This window comes from Zasmidium cellare (assembly GCF_010093935.1).
Source record: "Zasmidium cellare ATCC 36951 unplaced genomic scaffold M409scaffold_12, whole genome shotgun sequence".
NCBI classification, from domain to species: Eukaryota; Fungi; Ascomycota; class Dothideomycetes; order Mycosphaerellales; family Mycosphaerellaceae; genus Zasmidium; species Zasmidium cellare.
The window spans coordinates 856,771-873,257 of NW_022986956.1; the positions used below are offsets into that span (position 1 = coordinate 856,771).

Consider the following 16,487-nt stretch of genomic DNA (forward strand, 5'->3'; position numbering starts at 1 on the left):
TTTGAAGAAGAACGAAACGGAAGTAGATGTGAAAGCCGATGAAGAAGCTAGATTTATGTCAAACCTGCACGAAACCTTGAGTGGAACAAAAGTAGATACGCCCAACGCCGGTATGACGGTTTCTTGAGGGAGTGTTCAATGTCGTAATTACAACCAGTAAATGAGCGTGATCCATCCCGATCTTTTTGCCTTTCATACGTGTACCCAGCGAGCAACGTCAACTGCAATCATTATGAACATGCCACGGTGCCAGCCCGTTCCCAAGTCAAGGTGCCCGATCGCCCACAATAGTGCACTAGAGGACGTTGATGCTGATTGGGACAGCAACCGTGATATCGTTGAGGACATCGCAGAGGAAGATCTGTTACGTCGATCAGCATGAGGAATGTTGGCAGTTGACAGTAGAATGAGCCTACATTGGCAACCCCGACTTGGTCATCTTCAGAGCAGGAGCTGTACCTGTCTGGCTTGTCATGGGGGCAAGAATCGTTTGCTGCAATGCAGTATCAGCGTCTCTGGGTTTCCAATGAAACGGTATCAGAAGTGACTTACGATCGCAAGGGGAACAGCTGTACTTTCCGCTTCCAGGGCAGCAATAGTCATAACCACCGCCGCGAGCGACCAGCCCGTCAGGAGCAGTGCTAGGAGCAGCAGCTGAAAGGGCGGCGATAGCGAGAGTGAAGGCAACGAGGGACTGCATATTGTTCGGTGGTAATTTGTGGTGAGATTGGGTTTGCTGATGTTGAGTGAAGGTTGGTCTTCTCGTAAGCGTGAAGGCTACGGTCTTCCATCTTTATACTCTACGGCTCGCCCTCATCGAGAGCTGGCTTCCTTTGGTCATCCATCATTCGTCCTCAAACGACAGCAAAGTCATGTCCATATACTCTCGTGTTGTGATACACTGTACTTGGTGACGTTTCCATTAAAGTCTATTCTGATGCTGCGCATAGCACCGAGAAACCTGCTATACATGAAGCGGTATCACCGATGGGGGACTGGGTTGTCGAGAGGAGATTATTTGGTGCACTGTCAGGTCTCTGCTTTGCTCGAAAAGCTTAGTATGTCGTAGCTGAAGTGAATCGAAAATCATTGCGGGTTACAGGAAAGATCAGAAAACATTGCGTAATAATATTGGCTCAGCCGTCCGAAGTGGCACAACGATAATGTAGACTTTTTGCTGACTTCAAGCTTTACGAGGCTGCGTGTGACACTCGTACACGTGGAGGACTACCATGTGTCAGCTTTTAGACTCTAGCCAGATTGAGATGCATCTTTCCAAGAGCGTTCAAGCCAACTGACCGCAATACAGGCCTTGCTTGTGTGCATCGAGTGTCAATTCGCAGGGCTTTAACAATTTACCTGTTCTTGTGTTCGAATGTATCCGCGGATCGCAAGGACTACAGACCATGGTAAGGATCTGTCGTGCCGATTGACGGCGTTAAGCAATGCGGCCACGCCATCTGAAGACTTATGGTAGGGGTTGCCCTACTTTTTGACAAAGGTTCCCAGCGGCATCCTGGGGAGTATTTTCGGCACCGAGCAGTCAGCAATTGGAAAGCAAGTTTCGTCGACGACTTTGCGGCTACTGCTTTGTCCAGTGGATGTTCAGCTTATTCCGGCAAAGGCCTCGACGAGAACAGAAGTGGGCAGAATGCAGGCTTGAGACATGCGCACGTTTCGCTATATGCAAGGTCTTGCTATACGTGAGGAAGTCACGCCGTCGCTGACTTGAGAAGATCAATAATCAGAACGCATCCACGAGTCGCTTGCTCGACTGCTTGCGACGGCTCCGGGACAATACCATGCTTTGAACGACCTTTTATAGCCCACCAAAGGCCGAACTGAAATTGCAACAATGTGGTGTGACGGCCAGAAGATACCGTTGCGAATTCCCATCATACCGGGTCCGCACGGACCAATTCACATGCGCACTACGCTAGTTCGCCCAGCAGCGTGGTGGAAACAGTCCGGATGCCCAAACATACATGTAGTCTTTAACGATCTGCTCGGTGCTTCCAGACCCAGAACTGCCCGTGCAGATAAGTGGGTACCCTCTGTCTGGATAGCTGGTTGCACCAATCAGAGGTAATTGCGACGAAGCTGAAGCAGTGTGGAGTCCAGCAGAGTCTGTCTTCTGAACATGATTGCTGTTTTGACAACAAACTTGAATCGCATTCAATACTACTATTGTTATTCCCATTCGCCTAGAGCATGGTTGCCAGGCTGCGTACTTCAAACGGGTGTCTCAACTGTGCGCTTTGATTCTTTCCAGCAAGAAGTTGGCCGTAGCTGACATTGTGCAGGCCGAGCACGTCGCAAGAAGTGTGATGAGACGAAACCAATCTGCCAATCATGTCATCGTCTAGGCTCAGAAGGTCATTGCACATGGCAAGGAGAAGATCGAGTCGACCGACGCCGGACCCGTTGGCAGCGGCAACGGAGTAGACCAAGTCTCTCGATCACCAAGCAAAGCCATTTTCACAATCGAGAGCATGATTTCCTCTACTTTTGCGTTCACGATTTCCTGCCAACACAGTACCATCGACAACAGATGGATCTAACATACACGGCCGCACTCTGCCATAACTCGCCTTCAGTCAGGAACGCCATCTTCGCTTGTGCCTTGATCGCAAGCGGAGACCCAGTGCCAGCAGCCACAGCGTATTGGGCGGCTATTCGATCGGCTTCATGCAGTATTGCAAGGGGCGCATCCGCGAGGCACCATGGACTTCACGCACTTATGACAACAGCCATGTGGCTTACCGTTTACGAGAACTCGCAGCTGGAGACTGGTCTGAAGGGCGCCGTGCATGTTTTTGCCTTGGCGGATCTGCTTCTTCAGCAATCGCCGCTGTGTATTGATTCAAATACATCAGCAGAACTGGCATGGGAGCGTGTCTGTGTCGAGTCGTGCATCTATCATCTGGCTGTCATGAATCTGTTCGATGAGCATAGTGGCAGCTTTTTGTCCAAAGCCATGATGCTGCAGAGAAAGTACAGGCAAGTACTGGAAGTCACCGCAGGAGGACACAGAGTCGGTCAGGTCGTCTCATTATCTCCTGTACTCGCTGCACCTGTCGATCTCTACATCATTCTGATCCAGGCAATTGAAATGGTTCGTCGCCACCCACGGCCACCTTTACCTGAGGAGGAAAAGTCGGCATGCCACCAAGTGACGCTCTGGCAGACCAGCCTGGAAGAGTCGATCATCACTGCTGCTGTCACCGACTTCTCGATTGGAGACTGGTACATCATATCGTTGCAGGCAATTCTTTCTCTCCTCGCCGGCAACAGAATCGAGCCATATTGGGGATCTTTTCTCGACGAGATAAGATCTCTGCTGAGATCCATTCGCCACATACTCCCGTATACATGGGGCAAGTTCCTCCTACTTCCACTGGCGATCTTCGGTACCGTGATGTTCGACCCAGAAGATACGAATCTCGTCGAAGACGCTCTCGACGTCGTCTTGGATCGGAGCAAGAGTAGCACAGTGGCTTTGGTGAAGCAAAACCTTAAGAGTAAAGTCTGGACGAAATCGCTTGTCGACGAATTTGCAGCATACAAACGGCTTCGCTCTCTGCTTGATGCCCGGGCGATGAGAAGCATCGCGAAGACAATACAAGGTGGACCAGATATGGAAATTGCCACGATATCCAGCGAATGATATTATTGTGGCTGCGCTGCTGTGTAAGCTACCGACTCATTCGCCGCGTTCGCCTGCGACACAAAACCCACCACATGCTGAGGGATTGGAGCCTGATTATCGGGACCAGATACAGGCTCTCCATACGTCTCCCACATTGGTACCACCCCCGACCAACACCTCTGAATCAGATCAGAGTCTTTCAAATCCCTTCGATCAGCATTGGGTGTCCCCCATCTCACTTTTGCACTGGCTGTGTTGATCCGTACTCGCAATATTTGCGTCGACTGCAACTCGACCTTAGTTGGCGGTGTCCGCGTTACCCTCCACTGCCCAGGGACGACCTTGTCGGTAATGAGCTCCATGGCGAATAGACGCTCCTGCTCATCCTTCACGACTTCAGCTGAGCCGTGCAATATTGCTGATCGAAAGTTGTAGCTGTGATGGAAGGGCGTCAAGGCAAGGACGTATCCATCCACCTTTGTAGCGGCTACGCATACTTTCACTTCTTTGCCTCTTTCTTTCAGCAACCGCGCACTTGTCGACCCGTGCAAGTACAGGTCCGGAACTTCGGAAGACTCCTCGAGCAGAGTCTCCGGGAAAGTACCCAGGGCACCGATCATCGGCAGTATGGTAGGGGCGGCATCTTCGTCTCCTGAGCAGAAAGAAACGTGGAGCACCGGGGTCGCCGCAACGATTCCGTGGACTGTTTCGTAATCATACTTGGCTGTACCGTAAGATGATGGTTAGTTTCAGCTCTTGAACGCTGTGGAACTCTTCCTCGGCTTACCGCGATTGCGTAGGCGGTTGACCTGGTTTTCTGGCAAGATAGAGTAGGTCATTATGTCGAGGCTGATCTTGAATCAATGTTGAATAGGAGCGAAATATGTAGTGGCTCGCAAGCTACATATATTTCCTGCTACCCCAAGCTGTCAAGGAAGTGGAGAACGTGAACCACGAATGATAAACATTTGCGCCTACTCAAGGCTCCTCGAGAGCTAGCCGGTGTATAGGATCCAAGAAGCCAGGCGCAAATATCTCTTATTGGCTGCTTCAGCACAGATACTCGCAAAAGGCTCTCTGTGGTTGCAACACAAGTGTCAATGCTTGACGTGGTGTTCGCAAATAGCTTGAACTGGTTGTTGATAATCAGACACCTGGCTCGTTTCTGACATTAACAGAAATGCCTACTCTTGCTCTTGACTCTTGTACTCCAGCACGTGGGAAAATGGAGAGCTCACAGAACGGTAGCTGGGAGGCAAAAGTCAAAGTACGTACGTCCTTCCATCGTCAGAAGACCCATGGTTGACAAGACCAGGCGGCGAGAGAGCGCCTCGCAAAGAAGATACAGTCTCAGTCTCGACTGGACATGGCAACCTTTCCACGAGCGGAGGAGCAACCAATCAGTGCATTCGAGTTGCTTCAATCCTCTGGTATCCTGTCCGGGTGTGACCTTGAGATCACCCAATCGACTGATGTGACCGCCTTACTTGAGAAGATTCACAAAAAGCATTATTCAGCCGAAGCGGTGGTCAACGCCTTCATCAAGAGGGCAACCCTGGCTCACAGTGTTACGAATTGCCTGATGGATGTCGATTTTGAGGCAAGCCTGGAGAGAGCAAGAGAGCTGGATCGTCTTCTCGCAACTACTGGCAGATTCGTGGGGCCATTGCATGGATTGCCGGTAAGCATCAAGGTAAGACTGTTATCGTCTATTGAGATGGTGGAGAAGTGCTGACGAAATTATGAGGACTTGACTGCTGTCAAAAATCTCCACTACACCATGGGCTACTTGTCATGGGCGGATAATGTTTCTGAGCAGGATGCAGTTGTCGTGGCTTCCCTTCGCCAAGCAGGGGCGATCATCTTTGCGAAGACTACAATGCCTCAATCTGGAATGGTATGCTTAGCTGATACTTTCGTTCTTGTCAATGCACTAAAGTTTGTTTGCCCAGGCTCTTGAGACTGTCTCACAGCTCTTTGGTCGCACTCTGAATCCTCATAACAAACATATGGTTGCTGGAGGATCTTCAGGGGGAGAGGGAGCCCTAATAGCCTGTCGAGGCTCCCTTCTCGGAATTGGGACTGATAGCGGTGGCTCCATTCGAATTCCTGCTGCCTTCAATGGCTTATACAGCATCAAGCCTTCCTCTTCGAGGGTCTCGTACAAGGGCAATATGAACAACTCTGGCAGCATTGGTGCTGCTTCTTCGATTGGTCCAATGGCACACAGCGTCCGAGACTTGCGGCTCATCATGAAGGTCCTTATCGACGATGAACATTGGCTGAAAGATGCTGCAATTGTGGAGAAGCCATGGCAGGATATTAGCATCGGACCGGAAAGCGAGATCTCTATTGGGGTAATCGAGGACGATGGCCTGCATGCCGCGGAGCCCTTCGTTCTGAACGCATTGCATATAGCGAAGGACAAGATCGAGGCAGATGGTCATCAAGGTAGACCAACACTTGTGCTGGGCGTGGCAGGATGCTTACGACTGAGTAGTGACTGATATCGACCCCATGCTGTTCGATTTTGGCAAAGGAGCTTTGGTCAAGGTACTGCATATTCCTGAGAGAATTTCGACAAGACCTCTCACTCACTACGGCCTTTGCACAGGAGCGGCTTTCCTATGAGCTGGGAAGAGGCTTCATAAGAAGTGAACTCGACCAGACTGGCGAGCTGCCGATTGAAGCGATTAAGCACAAGATCGATCACGATGCGCAATCGCTCGAAGAGGTAGTCGAGAATCATCGGTACGTCTTCTGCTTGGTATTGAGTGTAAGACTCACAGTGTGCAGGAATTGGAAGCAGAATAAAGACGACTTTTTAGCTGCCTGGATGAAGACGAAACTGTCCACATCGAACAAGAAGCCCATCGATGCTTTATTGCTGCCCGTGTGCAGCAAAGTGGGCTTTGAGCATGATACATTGCCGTATGTCGTCCTAATCCTAGTATTTCAGTAACTGAGTGTTTCGCGTACCAGGCCCCCAGAGTATGCGAGTATATTCAACTTTCTCGACTATCCAGCCGTGACTCTGCCAGTGACGTTTGTCCCTGAGACTGGCACAGGCTCTACTGGAGACGCTGCTTGCTATGCAGGAATGCCGATCTCTGTGCAGTTAGTTAGCACGACCCTGACCGAAGAAAAATTATTGGCTATCGCAGAAATTGTGGACAGAGCTATTCGAGGTTAGAAATTGAACTTTTGTGTTTTCTGTCGTGCAATAGATATCCCTATTTGCTCCTCTCATGGCTTTACCACTGCGACCTGGCTCCTGACTGGCACGTTCTCTGCGCGGCCAGGCTGGGGGAAACCCTCCACGTTGACGTGCTTGCGGAACAAAAGAACGTGCGAAGATCCGCCAAAGTGGAACATGCCGGTCTGCTGGCCCTTGGTGATATGCTCGCCCTCCTTGACCGTGATCTCGCAAGTCGACACCTCGTCCATACCTACGCCAATGAAAGCCATCAAACCAATAGCCGGGTTGTCTGCCTCGATGAAGATAATCGCACGAGTGGCAAGAGCGGTCAGGTATCCTTGGCCGACACTAATACCTCCAGCATCAATCTCCGCCGTGCCTGGCTCGCCAATACCTTCAAACAGCGGCTCCGAGAAGTAAGTCCCGTCCTGGACAAACGCCTTCTTCACCGTACCGCTGATGGGAGCGTGCCATCGGTGGTAAGACAATGCAGACAGGAATGCCTGGTAGACGGTTCCTCCTGCAAAGTTGTCGGACAGAGAGTCGTGGGCAAGCATATCCCGCACCGAGTAAGGCTGACCCTTGATCCAGAAATGATCTCGCAGCTTAACATTGTGTACAACGTTGAAGACTTTGGACTCGCAGGCGTTTGCAATGACATTTTCATCTTCTGGAGATGCCACGGGGCGCACCTCGTCCCGGAATTTTCTCGTGAAGAAGTCGTCCCCTGTGAGGTGTTCAGTAACATGCAGGAATTGACAGCGTTGATCCAACTTACAAGACTTGTAACCATAGTGCTTGGCCTTTGGATCGCAGTGGAAGAAGTCCTCAAACTCGTGGGCCGTCTTATAGGGTGCATTCGCCACTTCCATGATATCCTTCTGAGCTACATCTCCGAACCAGCCCTGCTTGTGCGTGCCCAAAACTTCAGCACTCTTGGGTGATTGGAGGAACTTGCCCCATTCGTTCAGAACTTTCTTCAGCTCTCGGTTGACAGCAGGGTCAAGGAACGCAGCATAACCCGCAGGCGTTCCCATGGGATAGTCGAGAATGGCGCACATGGGCACGCCGACCATTCCCACTTTCTGTGCAGAGTCGGTCCATTGCGGTGCTGTCGTGAAAGTGTGGTTCATGACCTCGAGCAGGTGGTGATAGTCACGGATCTGCTTTCGTCCAGTCGGGTCTTTGTTGTAAGGGTGCTTGACAGGAACTTCTTCGAACATCTGGATGAAGAGCATGTAGATCCGGGTGTCGCTCTCGATGAAGTCCTTGAACTCCTTGAGCACGGGGAGGAGTTCCTTGCGGTTCTGCTTGGCATGTTCCACCTGGCCGCTCAACCACTCTTGGTGGATACGATGGTCGGCTGGCAACCAGGCACCGGCCTTGTCCACATGGTGCTCGTGGGGAATGTCGTGATGGTCGCCGTGTTGATGAACCATTGTCGCGAGATTCGTTCTTGCTGCAAGGTTGTTCTGGAGGGACAAGAGACAAGTTGCTTGGCAAGTCAAGGAATGTGTACCTATCTCCAATGCCAAGTTTTGCTTGTCAATGGCAAGCTATTTTGTAGGTGACATGCTGGTTGGGTCATTGGAGCCAGACTACTGGCAAAAAATGATGTCACCATGGGCCGTCCGGGCCGAGAACGCTCGAAAGTTCGCCCCTGATGACGACGACCTGAATTCAAACAGGTAGAAGAGCACAGAGCCGACAGAATATCAAGTACAGGCTGTTGCAAGGTACTGAGACCCGGTGAGATGGGAGCAGATGGGGATGAAAGCCTTTGGCCCTCCGCGGCACGTGTCCACCACGTTGTTCAAGAAATTACCTGATTTGGCAGTCATCGGATGAGCCGACGGGCCGAAATGTCTCGGTCTGAGATCTGCCGACTGCCGAGTGAATGTCCGATCAGCAGAACAATCTGCAGCAACAACCCTTGCATACTACAGATGCTCGCAAAATACAAGAAGATATGGAGTCATTGAGTGAGTACCTCTATGGAAACGATGCTCTTATGTCGACCTTCAGTAACCGACAGAGTTGGCAGAGATCCCGATGGCTGCCTGCCTGCCCTCTTGCTGTTCTTGCTCTACGGCCTTGCGGATAAGGAGTTTGGGAGGCCGGAGAGTGACTGAAACCCAAAGAGAACGTTAGCCTCTGATACTTTTTCGAGACCTACATGCAGTCGAGACAGCTCTCCCTACAACCGCTTGTTTTGGCTACCATCATGAAGCAAAGATCAGGTCACTGCAGCTTTGAAGTTGCCCAGGAACTTCTATCTCGCTTCGGTATTCCAAGACTTCCTCCTCCACCCATTCCACGCCTTGGGCCATTCATCAATGACCACTTTGAGGAATCAGTCGTGTGCCAGAATGATCATCCCCATCGATATCTTCCACCCCTCTAATGGTGGCTCGGAACTCAGTCTCATTCACGATCGAATTGTTCATCTTTGCTGCTGGACTTGCCGCTTCAAGAATGTGATCGATCTTGCTCTCGCTCCTAAGAATGGTCGAGAACACCTCGCATGGGCAAGGGTCAGGATGTAACTCAGGGAGTGGAGATGACTCGATGTACTCGGGCAGTGGAAGGTGGATCGAGGGTCTTGTCTCGCCGCAATGATGAGCACTATCGCCACACATGTTGATGAAGTCCGAGGGCTCGACGCTCGTACGGCCATTACGTCGACATGTCCAACGCAGTTTCCGGGCGACCCTAAGAGATAGAGACTTCCATCATCCAAGTAGTCATACGCTCGAAAGCCTCCAAGCACCAGGCTTTGGTCGAAATCTATTTCAAGCACAACTCGAGTGCCCTTTTTCCTAAAAGTTGTTGCACTCCAGACGCCGGTGCAAAGGTTGAGAAGTCTTTGCGCAGGCCAAGGTGGTGGAGAAGTGTCTTGCCGGATGGTTGTTCGATGAGAAGAGACCAGCAACCGCAGTGAGCAGGGTCAACCTCTTTGATCTTTGATGCGTAAAGATTTTCTGGGTTGATGTTCATAGACAGCGTGGAATCAATGCCAGAGACAGTGACTACCGTGTTTCCTGCAGGGACTTTCAACATCTTGAATGCCATGTGGCAAATGGAGGGCCATGCTAATATCCGACTACAGTAGAGGCCAAGAGACTTATGCCTTTAGACCTTTCTGCGGAGGTGAATGCTATCTGACCCTAATATCTTACCTGCGGGGAGAAAGCTCTAAATCCTTCCGGTTAGGGTACCTTTTTGTGCTGTCCGCACGTATAAAGACAGCAGCACCAATCATATGCCAGAGTGATAGAGCGCAGGATGCAATCGTATATGAAACATATTGTTGTGCATACGCTGATAAATGGCGCGGCTGGAAAGATGGATGCCTGTTCACTAATCACGCTGGTTGGATGTGTCATGCTGCAGCCTCGTGCGAGCTGAAAGCGTTGGAATATAAGCAATTGTCGTCTAGTTATGTCTACTGCAGCCGCAGGGTAAGAACTATACCACACTCGTCGCAGTATCACCATGGCCGAAATCCCTCAGTACATGAAAGCGCTTGTCTACGATGGCAAAACCTCCAAGGTTGAAAGAATACCCACACCACAAGCAACCCCTGGTACTGCTGTGGTGAGGGTGCTTGCTGCCAAGGTCAATGCATATGCTCGCGAAGTCTACTGGGAAGAAGGAAGCGATGTTCCCAATCGCAAATATCCATTTCCGACTCCCTTAGTACCAGGGGGTTCAGCCGTAGCAAGAGTGGCCGCTGTTGGAGCCGACAGTACGAAGCTGCGGCTTGGCGATCTGGTTTACATTAACAACACCGTTCGCTCGAGAGATAACAGATCCGATGTGTTCCTCCCTGGTCTATTGCAAGGCTTTACTGAAGGCTCAAAGAAACTTATGACCGAGGTCTACCGAAACTGGACGTATGCACAGTATTGTCTGGTTCCACTGGAAAATATCTGCGTGCTAAATGAGAATCGCCTGACGGGCGATCGAAAGGATGGTGGCCTAGGATACAAGATTGAGGAATTATCTTGGGCAGGCACACTCGCAGTGCCGTACGGCGGCTTAACAGACATCAACCTTACGGCGGGCGAAACGATCATTGTGGCTCCAGCGACCGGATCCTACGGGGGAGCAGCAACAGCGGTGGCACTTGCGATGGGTGCAAGAGTGATAGCTTTTGGGAGGAATTTCGAAGCCCTGGAGAAGCTCAAAGAACAAGTTCCCAATTCGGAGAGGGTGGAAATTGTGCCCATATCAGGAGATATGGCGGCAGACTTGTCTGCTCTGAAGAAGTTTGGTCCAATCGATGCATATCTCGACATCGGACCACCAGAGGCGGCGAAAAGTACTCATATCAAATCGTCCATTCTTGCTACCGGGCAAGGTGCGAAGATCAGTCTGATGGGAGGGTACGTTGGGGATGTTGGGATCCCACATCAGAATATCGTGAGTGTTTTGTCTCCTTTCGAAATGACATTCGCAGTAGGACTGACGCTGCCTTTCCTAGATGGGAAGCAACAAGAAGCTGTTTGGTAAGATGATGTACGAGCAATCCGATGTCGAGAGGCTGTTCAAAATGATTGAGGCTGGCACTCTGAAGATTGGCCGTGCTGGTGGGTCCGAGATTGTTGGGAAGCACAAGCTCGAAGAATGGAGAGATGCTTGGGAGAATGCAGCTAATTATTCCACGTTCGGGCAACAGGTCGTCGTTACACCTTGATACGTCAGGCTCCGCACAGATGGCGAATCTGGAGAATGTCTTGTCTCAGACTGCCTGGTTTGATTGAGCAGGGTTCGCGATTTGCTGTAGCAAGCGTTGAGTCCACAGCCATGGGTTAAGTTGAACACCAGTCGTGGATAAGAAGCAACCAGGCCTGTGGCTATCCACAAGTGCAACCCCCAATAATTCTCTTAAGTTGTGTGTGCTGGACAATGCATTCGTCGCAGACGATTGGCAAGCCGGAACACCACACAATCGATTCCTGGCTTGTTTCTGGAAGGGTCGTGTTTCTATTCGACGGATCAAGCAGCACCCCTATCAATACCACCGGGTTACGTACCGCAAAACCTTTCTCGATATGGTGATATTGAGCTGCAGTAGAGCTGGACGTACTTGGCTGCGGGTACCACGGCAGCCGGACTAGAGCTACAGGCCGATAAGGAGCTGAAGAATGACACGCACGTGGGTCTATGTTGTGCAGGGCTAAGGCTTGTCGAGGTCCGATATCGATGCTAGTACGCATTAACGATGAAGGTGACTAGTTTGAAGTGGCGTATTCTGCTCTGGATGAGCATTGGCAAGAATGAACGAGATAAACCCGGTTGACGCCACGCAGGATCGAAATTCCGTGCTCTCAACACACGAAATCGCACGAGCTCCACCCTGAACTACATAAAGACAAACACTGTGACAGTGAGCGAGTGGCGGTTTTGGAAAGCTTGTTTCCTGCAATAACGCTCGAAATTTCCTCAAACATGGCGTCGGAAACTGACAAAAAGAAGGCTCCGCCGACGACAGACGTAACTTCTCTTCCAGAGATAGCGATTGTCGAAGAATCCGCCGATGCCACGCTTGACCTGCTCGAGAAGTATGGGCATACCGTCGAGCCGGCGACCGCAGCTCAGTTGAAGCGAGTGAGGTATAAGCTATACTCCAGCCTGTTGCCTTTGTTGCTTCTCATCAACGTCTGGCTGTTCGTAAGTATGTCTTGAACGAAGCTACCATCCAAATTACTGACATGATCAGATTGACAAAGCAACACTGTCGTACTCTGCGCTGTTAGGCATCATGGAAGATACCGGGCTCACCGATACCGAGTATAACAACTTGTCGACCATCTTCTACACAGGTCAGTACACTCCCTGATGCTCTAGAAGTATGTCTTCTCACCACGATCATAGGTTACATTGTAGCGCAATTGCCTGGGCACTACATTTTTCAACGAATCTCGCTATCAAAATTTGTTTCTGGATCGATCTTCCTGTGGTCAGTGTTATTATTTTTGCACTGCACCGCCTCCAGCTACGGTGGATTGATTCCCTTGAGATTCTTTCTCGGTGTTGTTGAAGCCACGTTAGTACCAGCAATGGAGGTAACGATGGCCATGTTTTTCACCCCACAAGAGTACACCAAGATCCAGCCCATCTTCTGGGCGTCTTGTATGGGCTGTCCACTCCCGGCGGGTTTCATCGCATACGGTCTACTCTTCGCCAAAAATACCATTGCCCCATGGAAACTATTCATGATAGTCACCGGCAGCGTGAGCTTCCTCTTGGCCATCTTCAGCTTCTTCTATTTCCCAGACAATCCCGCAGCGACACGCTTCTTGACCATTGAGGAGCGAGTATGGGTCATCCGTAAAGTGCACGAGAGCACCAAGAGCTCGATCGAGCAGAAGAAGTTCAAGAAGAGCCAGGCCTTGGAGGCCCTCCGCGATCCGATTTCATGGCTGTTCTTGCTCGGGGCCTTCACGCTTATGATTGCCAACAATCTCCAGTTCCAGCAGAGCCTGATCTTCCTGAAGATGGGCGTCGGCAACCTTGGCTCAACGCTTGTCTCTGCCGCCGGCGGTGGATTTTCGATTGTTGTTTGCATCACCGCTACGATACTGCTGCGACTGATACCCAACAAAGCAGGATACTGGGGTGCATTGTGGTGCATGCCGGCAGTTGCTGGCGGCATTGGAATGGTTGCTCTGGACTGGGACAATCGCATTGGCCTCCTGGCCTGCTTGCTGCTGGCTGGAAACACTTTCGGGATCACATACATCATCATGCTGAGCTGGGCGTCGTCGTCGTCAGCAGGATACACCAAGAAGCTGATGCGTAACGTCTTTTTCATGATTGGATACGGTGTGTCGAACATCATCTCGCCCCAGATATGGGTTGCAGCGGACGCTCCGCGGTACTATGGTTCTTGGATCGCTCAGATTGTCGTGAGCTGGATCGGAACTCCAACAATCCTGTTAATCGTTCGATTCATCTTGAAGCGTAGGAACATTCAGAGGAAGGCGTGGATTGCCGAGCAGGAGGCGCTTGGCCATGATGGACATGGGTACGTCGAGCGGCTGGACGAGAATTCGCAAGTTGTCAAGACGCAGGTCGACGTTTCGTTACTGGATCTTACTAATCTAGAGAACAAATACTTTCTGTACCCTTTATAGTCTTTTAGACAAGTAAGACGCCTAAAGCTAAAATCGTCCGACTACGTCTCGATAATACAGCTAGAATCCTCGACGATTATTAACCGGGATAATCTTAATACGACTACTAAAGGAGCCGGATCTTAGATTCCTAAGTCCGACCTTTAATTTATATAGAGCTAAGGGTACTAACCTACGCTATTATAATAGAGAAGGTAGCGGAAAGGTAATAGTAAATAATATAGGAGAGCCTATATTATCTAAATAACCTTCTAAGACTAATAGAGAGGCTCCGATAGGCGCGGTAACTAATATATAATAAGAAGTTTAAAAGATAGAACTAGAGTAATATCTCCTAAACGCGCGTACTACTAGCGATATAGAAGCTCTATATAGTAGACCGGGCGTCGCTACTAGTAGTAAACTAAAGCGTTCTAAAAACTAGTTTTATCCCAATTTTCTCCTACTTTTCTAATTCCGAATACTCTTAATATCTTTTTACCTATAGAAGACCTAGTCTATCGCCGTTTTTTTAAATTATATATTCCTATTTTTAGCCTATATTTAGGAGTAATCTACGTAAGAATTAATCGCGCCTCTATCTATATAGCGATAGAGATAAAGATCGTTAGTTAAGGATCGTTACTTTAATAAAGTCGGTCCTCTACGCTTACGATAAACTACTTACTTATTAATAGAGCGATAGATAGAGTCTACTAGGCTAAGCTTAACTAAACGTCTCTCCTTTTAATAACTATTTTAGTAGTCGTCGGAAGTATACTACTATAACGAATATTCTTCTATTCTCTATCGGACTATTTAGGTCTTTAGCTTAGTAAATTTATAGATATTCTATTAATAGCCTCTATTATATAGCGAAAAAGGACTTAAAGTAACTATAAGCTACTATATATTATAGATTAAGTAGGGTATATATAGGCTCTCTAGGATCGACGTATATAACTACTTAACTACTCTCCTACTCTATTAAAAGAGCGATAGAGTACTCTCTCTCTTTCCTTATAAAGTATAGAGTAATATACTTCTCTTTTATTATATAGGAACGATATTATAGTTTATATAATAGCGTTTAACTTACTATTTAATTTTACTACTTAGTTTATAATTATACCTAAACTTCTACTTTAAGATTATTTTAGTAGTCTATTAACTCTTTTCTTTTAACGAGCTCTAACTAAAAACTTAAGTTTAGTATTTATACTAAGTAAAATTCTAGGATTAATAAATTAATTCTAATAGTTTTAAACGCCTTTTATAATAGGAGATTAATCTATACTAAAAAGAATACCTATCTCCTCTAAAGTAGAAAGATCCTAATAACTAACTTATAATATCTCTACTAGAAATTATAGTATTAGTAATATAAAGCTTAGTAAGCCTCTACTATAGCGACTATAATAAGTTTACTTCTTAGACTAAGTAGATAGATATTTTCTTCTTCTTCGATAATACTATTAAACTAAAAAGGAAAGCTACTTTTACTATATTATTTTTTAGAAGAAAAGCTAAATATTAGGTTTAACTATTCCTAATAACGTATCTTAATAGTAATAGAATAAATAATACCTCTAGACTATTTACTTTCTAGAACTTTTTTAAAATAGCTATAAAAGGAGTTTTTAGAACTACTAATAAGTAATCTATTACTATATATACTATCTAGTATATTACCTAGAAAACTTCTATAGCCGAATATACTACCTAATTCTAAAAAATAGCCTAGTTTACTAATTAGAATAACGAGACTTTCTAGGTTATATATTAAAAAGAATTAAAAAACTCTATTAAAAATAAGTTAATAAAAGAGGTCCGTCCTATTAAAGACCTATCTAATAGGAGAAAGTAAGTTTAACTTAAAATTACGGCCCGATTTAGTAAACGCGGAATTTTTTATATAGAAATATTAGTAGGAATTATTAGTAGGAATTATATACCGAGATATATAGTAACGATACGTCGTACTACGCCTATTATAATTTTTATTTTTAAAGGAAAGTCTATAGATATATTAGGATCGGTTCGTTAATCCTAGAATCTTACTTAGTACGGGTACTAAGTTTAAGTCCTTAGTTAGAGCTCGTTAAAAGGAAAGAGTTAGTAGACTACTAAAATAATCTTAAAATAGAGCTTTAGGTATAATTATAAACTAAATAGTAAGATTAAATAGTAAGTTAAACGCTATTATATAAACTATAATATCGTTCCTATATAATAAAGGAGAAGCGTATTACTCTATACTCTATAAAGTAAGAGAGAGAGTACTCTATTACTCTTTTAATAGAGCGAGAGAGCGGTTATATATATCGATTCTAGGGAGCTAATACGTACTCCTACTCGATCCGTAATACTATTCTCTTTCTAGCTTAGCTCGTCTCGAGCTACTATAATAAGTACGTAGTACTTTCTATTCCGTCGTATACTTTAGGTAATTCTATACGTAGCTTCGAGGTTAGAGGTTAGAAACGTATTTTAATTCTTTTTTTAAAAAAAATAGTAT

At 47.5% G+C, this 16,487-nt stretch overlaps 7 protein-coding genes across 7 annotated transcripts; 4 read left to right on the forward strand and 3 right to left on the reverse strand.

The window, feature by feature from the left end:
• Positions 1 to 295: 295 nt before the first annotated feature.
• On the reverse strand, positions 296 to 700 carry M409DRAFT_21433 (uncharacterized protein; the record flags this gene model as incomplete). Its single annotated transcript, XM_033805854.1, has 3 exons — positions 296 to 361; positions 417 to 493; positions 553 to 700. The coding sequence occupies 3 exons, from the start codon at positions 698 to 700 to the stop codon at positions 296 to 298; spliced, it is 291 nt and encodes a 96-aa protein (XP_033669581.1).
• Positions 701 to 2,752: 2,052 nt separating this feature from the next.
• On the forward strand, positions 2,753 to 3,667 carry M409DRAFT_21434 (uncharacterized protein; the record flags this gene model as incomplete). The annotated part of the gene is made up of 1 exon (XM_033805855.1): positions 2,753 to 3,667. The coding sequence occupies one exon, from the start codon at positions 2,753 to 2,755 to the stop codon at positions 3,665 to 3,667; it is 915 nt and encodes a 304-aa protein (XP_033669582.1).
• A 2-nt stretch (positions 3,668 to 3,669) lies between these two features.
• M409DRAFT_65554 (uncharacterized protein) lies at positions 3,670 to 4,488 on the reverse strand (the record flags this gene model as incomplete). The annotated part of the gene is made up of 2 exons (XM_033816568.1): positions 3,670 to 4,373; positions 4,437 to 4,488. 2 exons carry the CDS (start codon positions 4,486 to 4,488, stop codon positions 3,670 to 3,672), a joined length of 756 nt encoding a protein of 251 aa, XP_033669583.1.
• A 386-nt stretch (positions 4,489 to 4,874) lies between these two features.
• M409DRAFT_21436 (uncharacterized protein) lies at positions 4,875 to 6,842 on the forward strand (the record flags this gene model as incomplete). The annotated part of the gene is made up of 8 exons (XM_033805856.1): positions 4,875 to 4,916; positions 4,965 to 5,342; positions 5,397 to 5,546; positions 5,602 to 6,100; positions 6,150 to 6,202; positions 6,264 to 6,400; positions 6,446 to 6,580; positions 6,632 to 6,842. 8 exons carry the CDS (start codon positions 4,875 to 4,877, stop codon positions 6,840 to 6,842), a joined length of 1,605 nt encoding a protein of 534 aa, XP_033669584.1.
• Positions 6,843 to 6,895: 53 nt separating this feature from the next.
• M409DRAFT_21437 (uncharacterized protein) lies at positions 6,896 to 8,287 on the reverse strand (the record flags this gene model as incomplete). Its single annotated transcript, XM_033805857.1, has 2 exons — positions 6,896 to 7,575; positions 7,627 to 8,287. The coding sequence occupies 2 exons, from the start codon at positions 8,285 to 8,287 to the stop codon at positions 6,896 to 6,898; spliced, it is 1,341 nt and encodes a 446-aa protein (XP_033669585.1).
• A 2,056-nt stretch (positions 8,288 to 10,343) lies between these two features.
• On the forward strand, positions 10,344 to 11,547 carry M409DRAFT_21438 (uncharacterized protein; the record flags this gene model as incomplete). The annotated part of the gene is made up of 2 exons (XM_033805858.1): positions 10,344 to 11,273; positions 11,335 to 11,547. The coding sequence occupies 2 exons, from the start codon at positions 10,344 to 10,346 to the stop codon at positions 11,545 to 11,547; spliced, it is 1,143 nt and encodes a 380-aa protein (XP_033669586.1).
• A 755-nt stretch (positions 11,548 to 12,302) lies between these two features.
• M409DRAFT_21439 (uncharacterized protein) lies at positions 12,303 to 13,990 on the forward strand (the record flags this gene model as incomplete). The annotated part of the gene is made up of 3 exons (XM_033805859.1): positions 12,303 to 12,524; positions 12,574 to 12,676; positions 12,729 to 13,990. 3 exons carry the CDS (start codon positions 12,303 to 12,305, stop codon positions 13,988 to 13,990), a joined length of 1,587 nt encoding a protein of 528 aa, XP_033669587.1.
• Between the last annotated feature and the right edge of the window lie 2,497 nt (positions 13,991 to 16,487).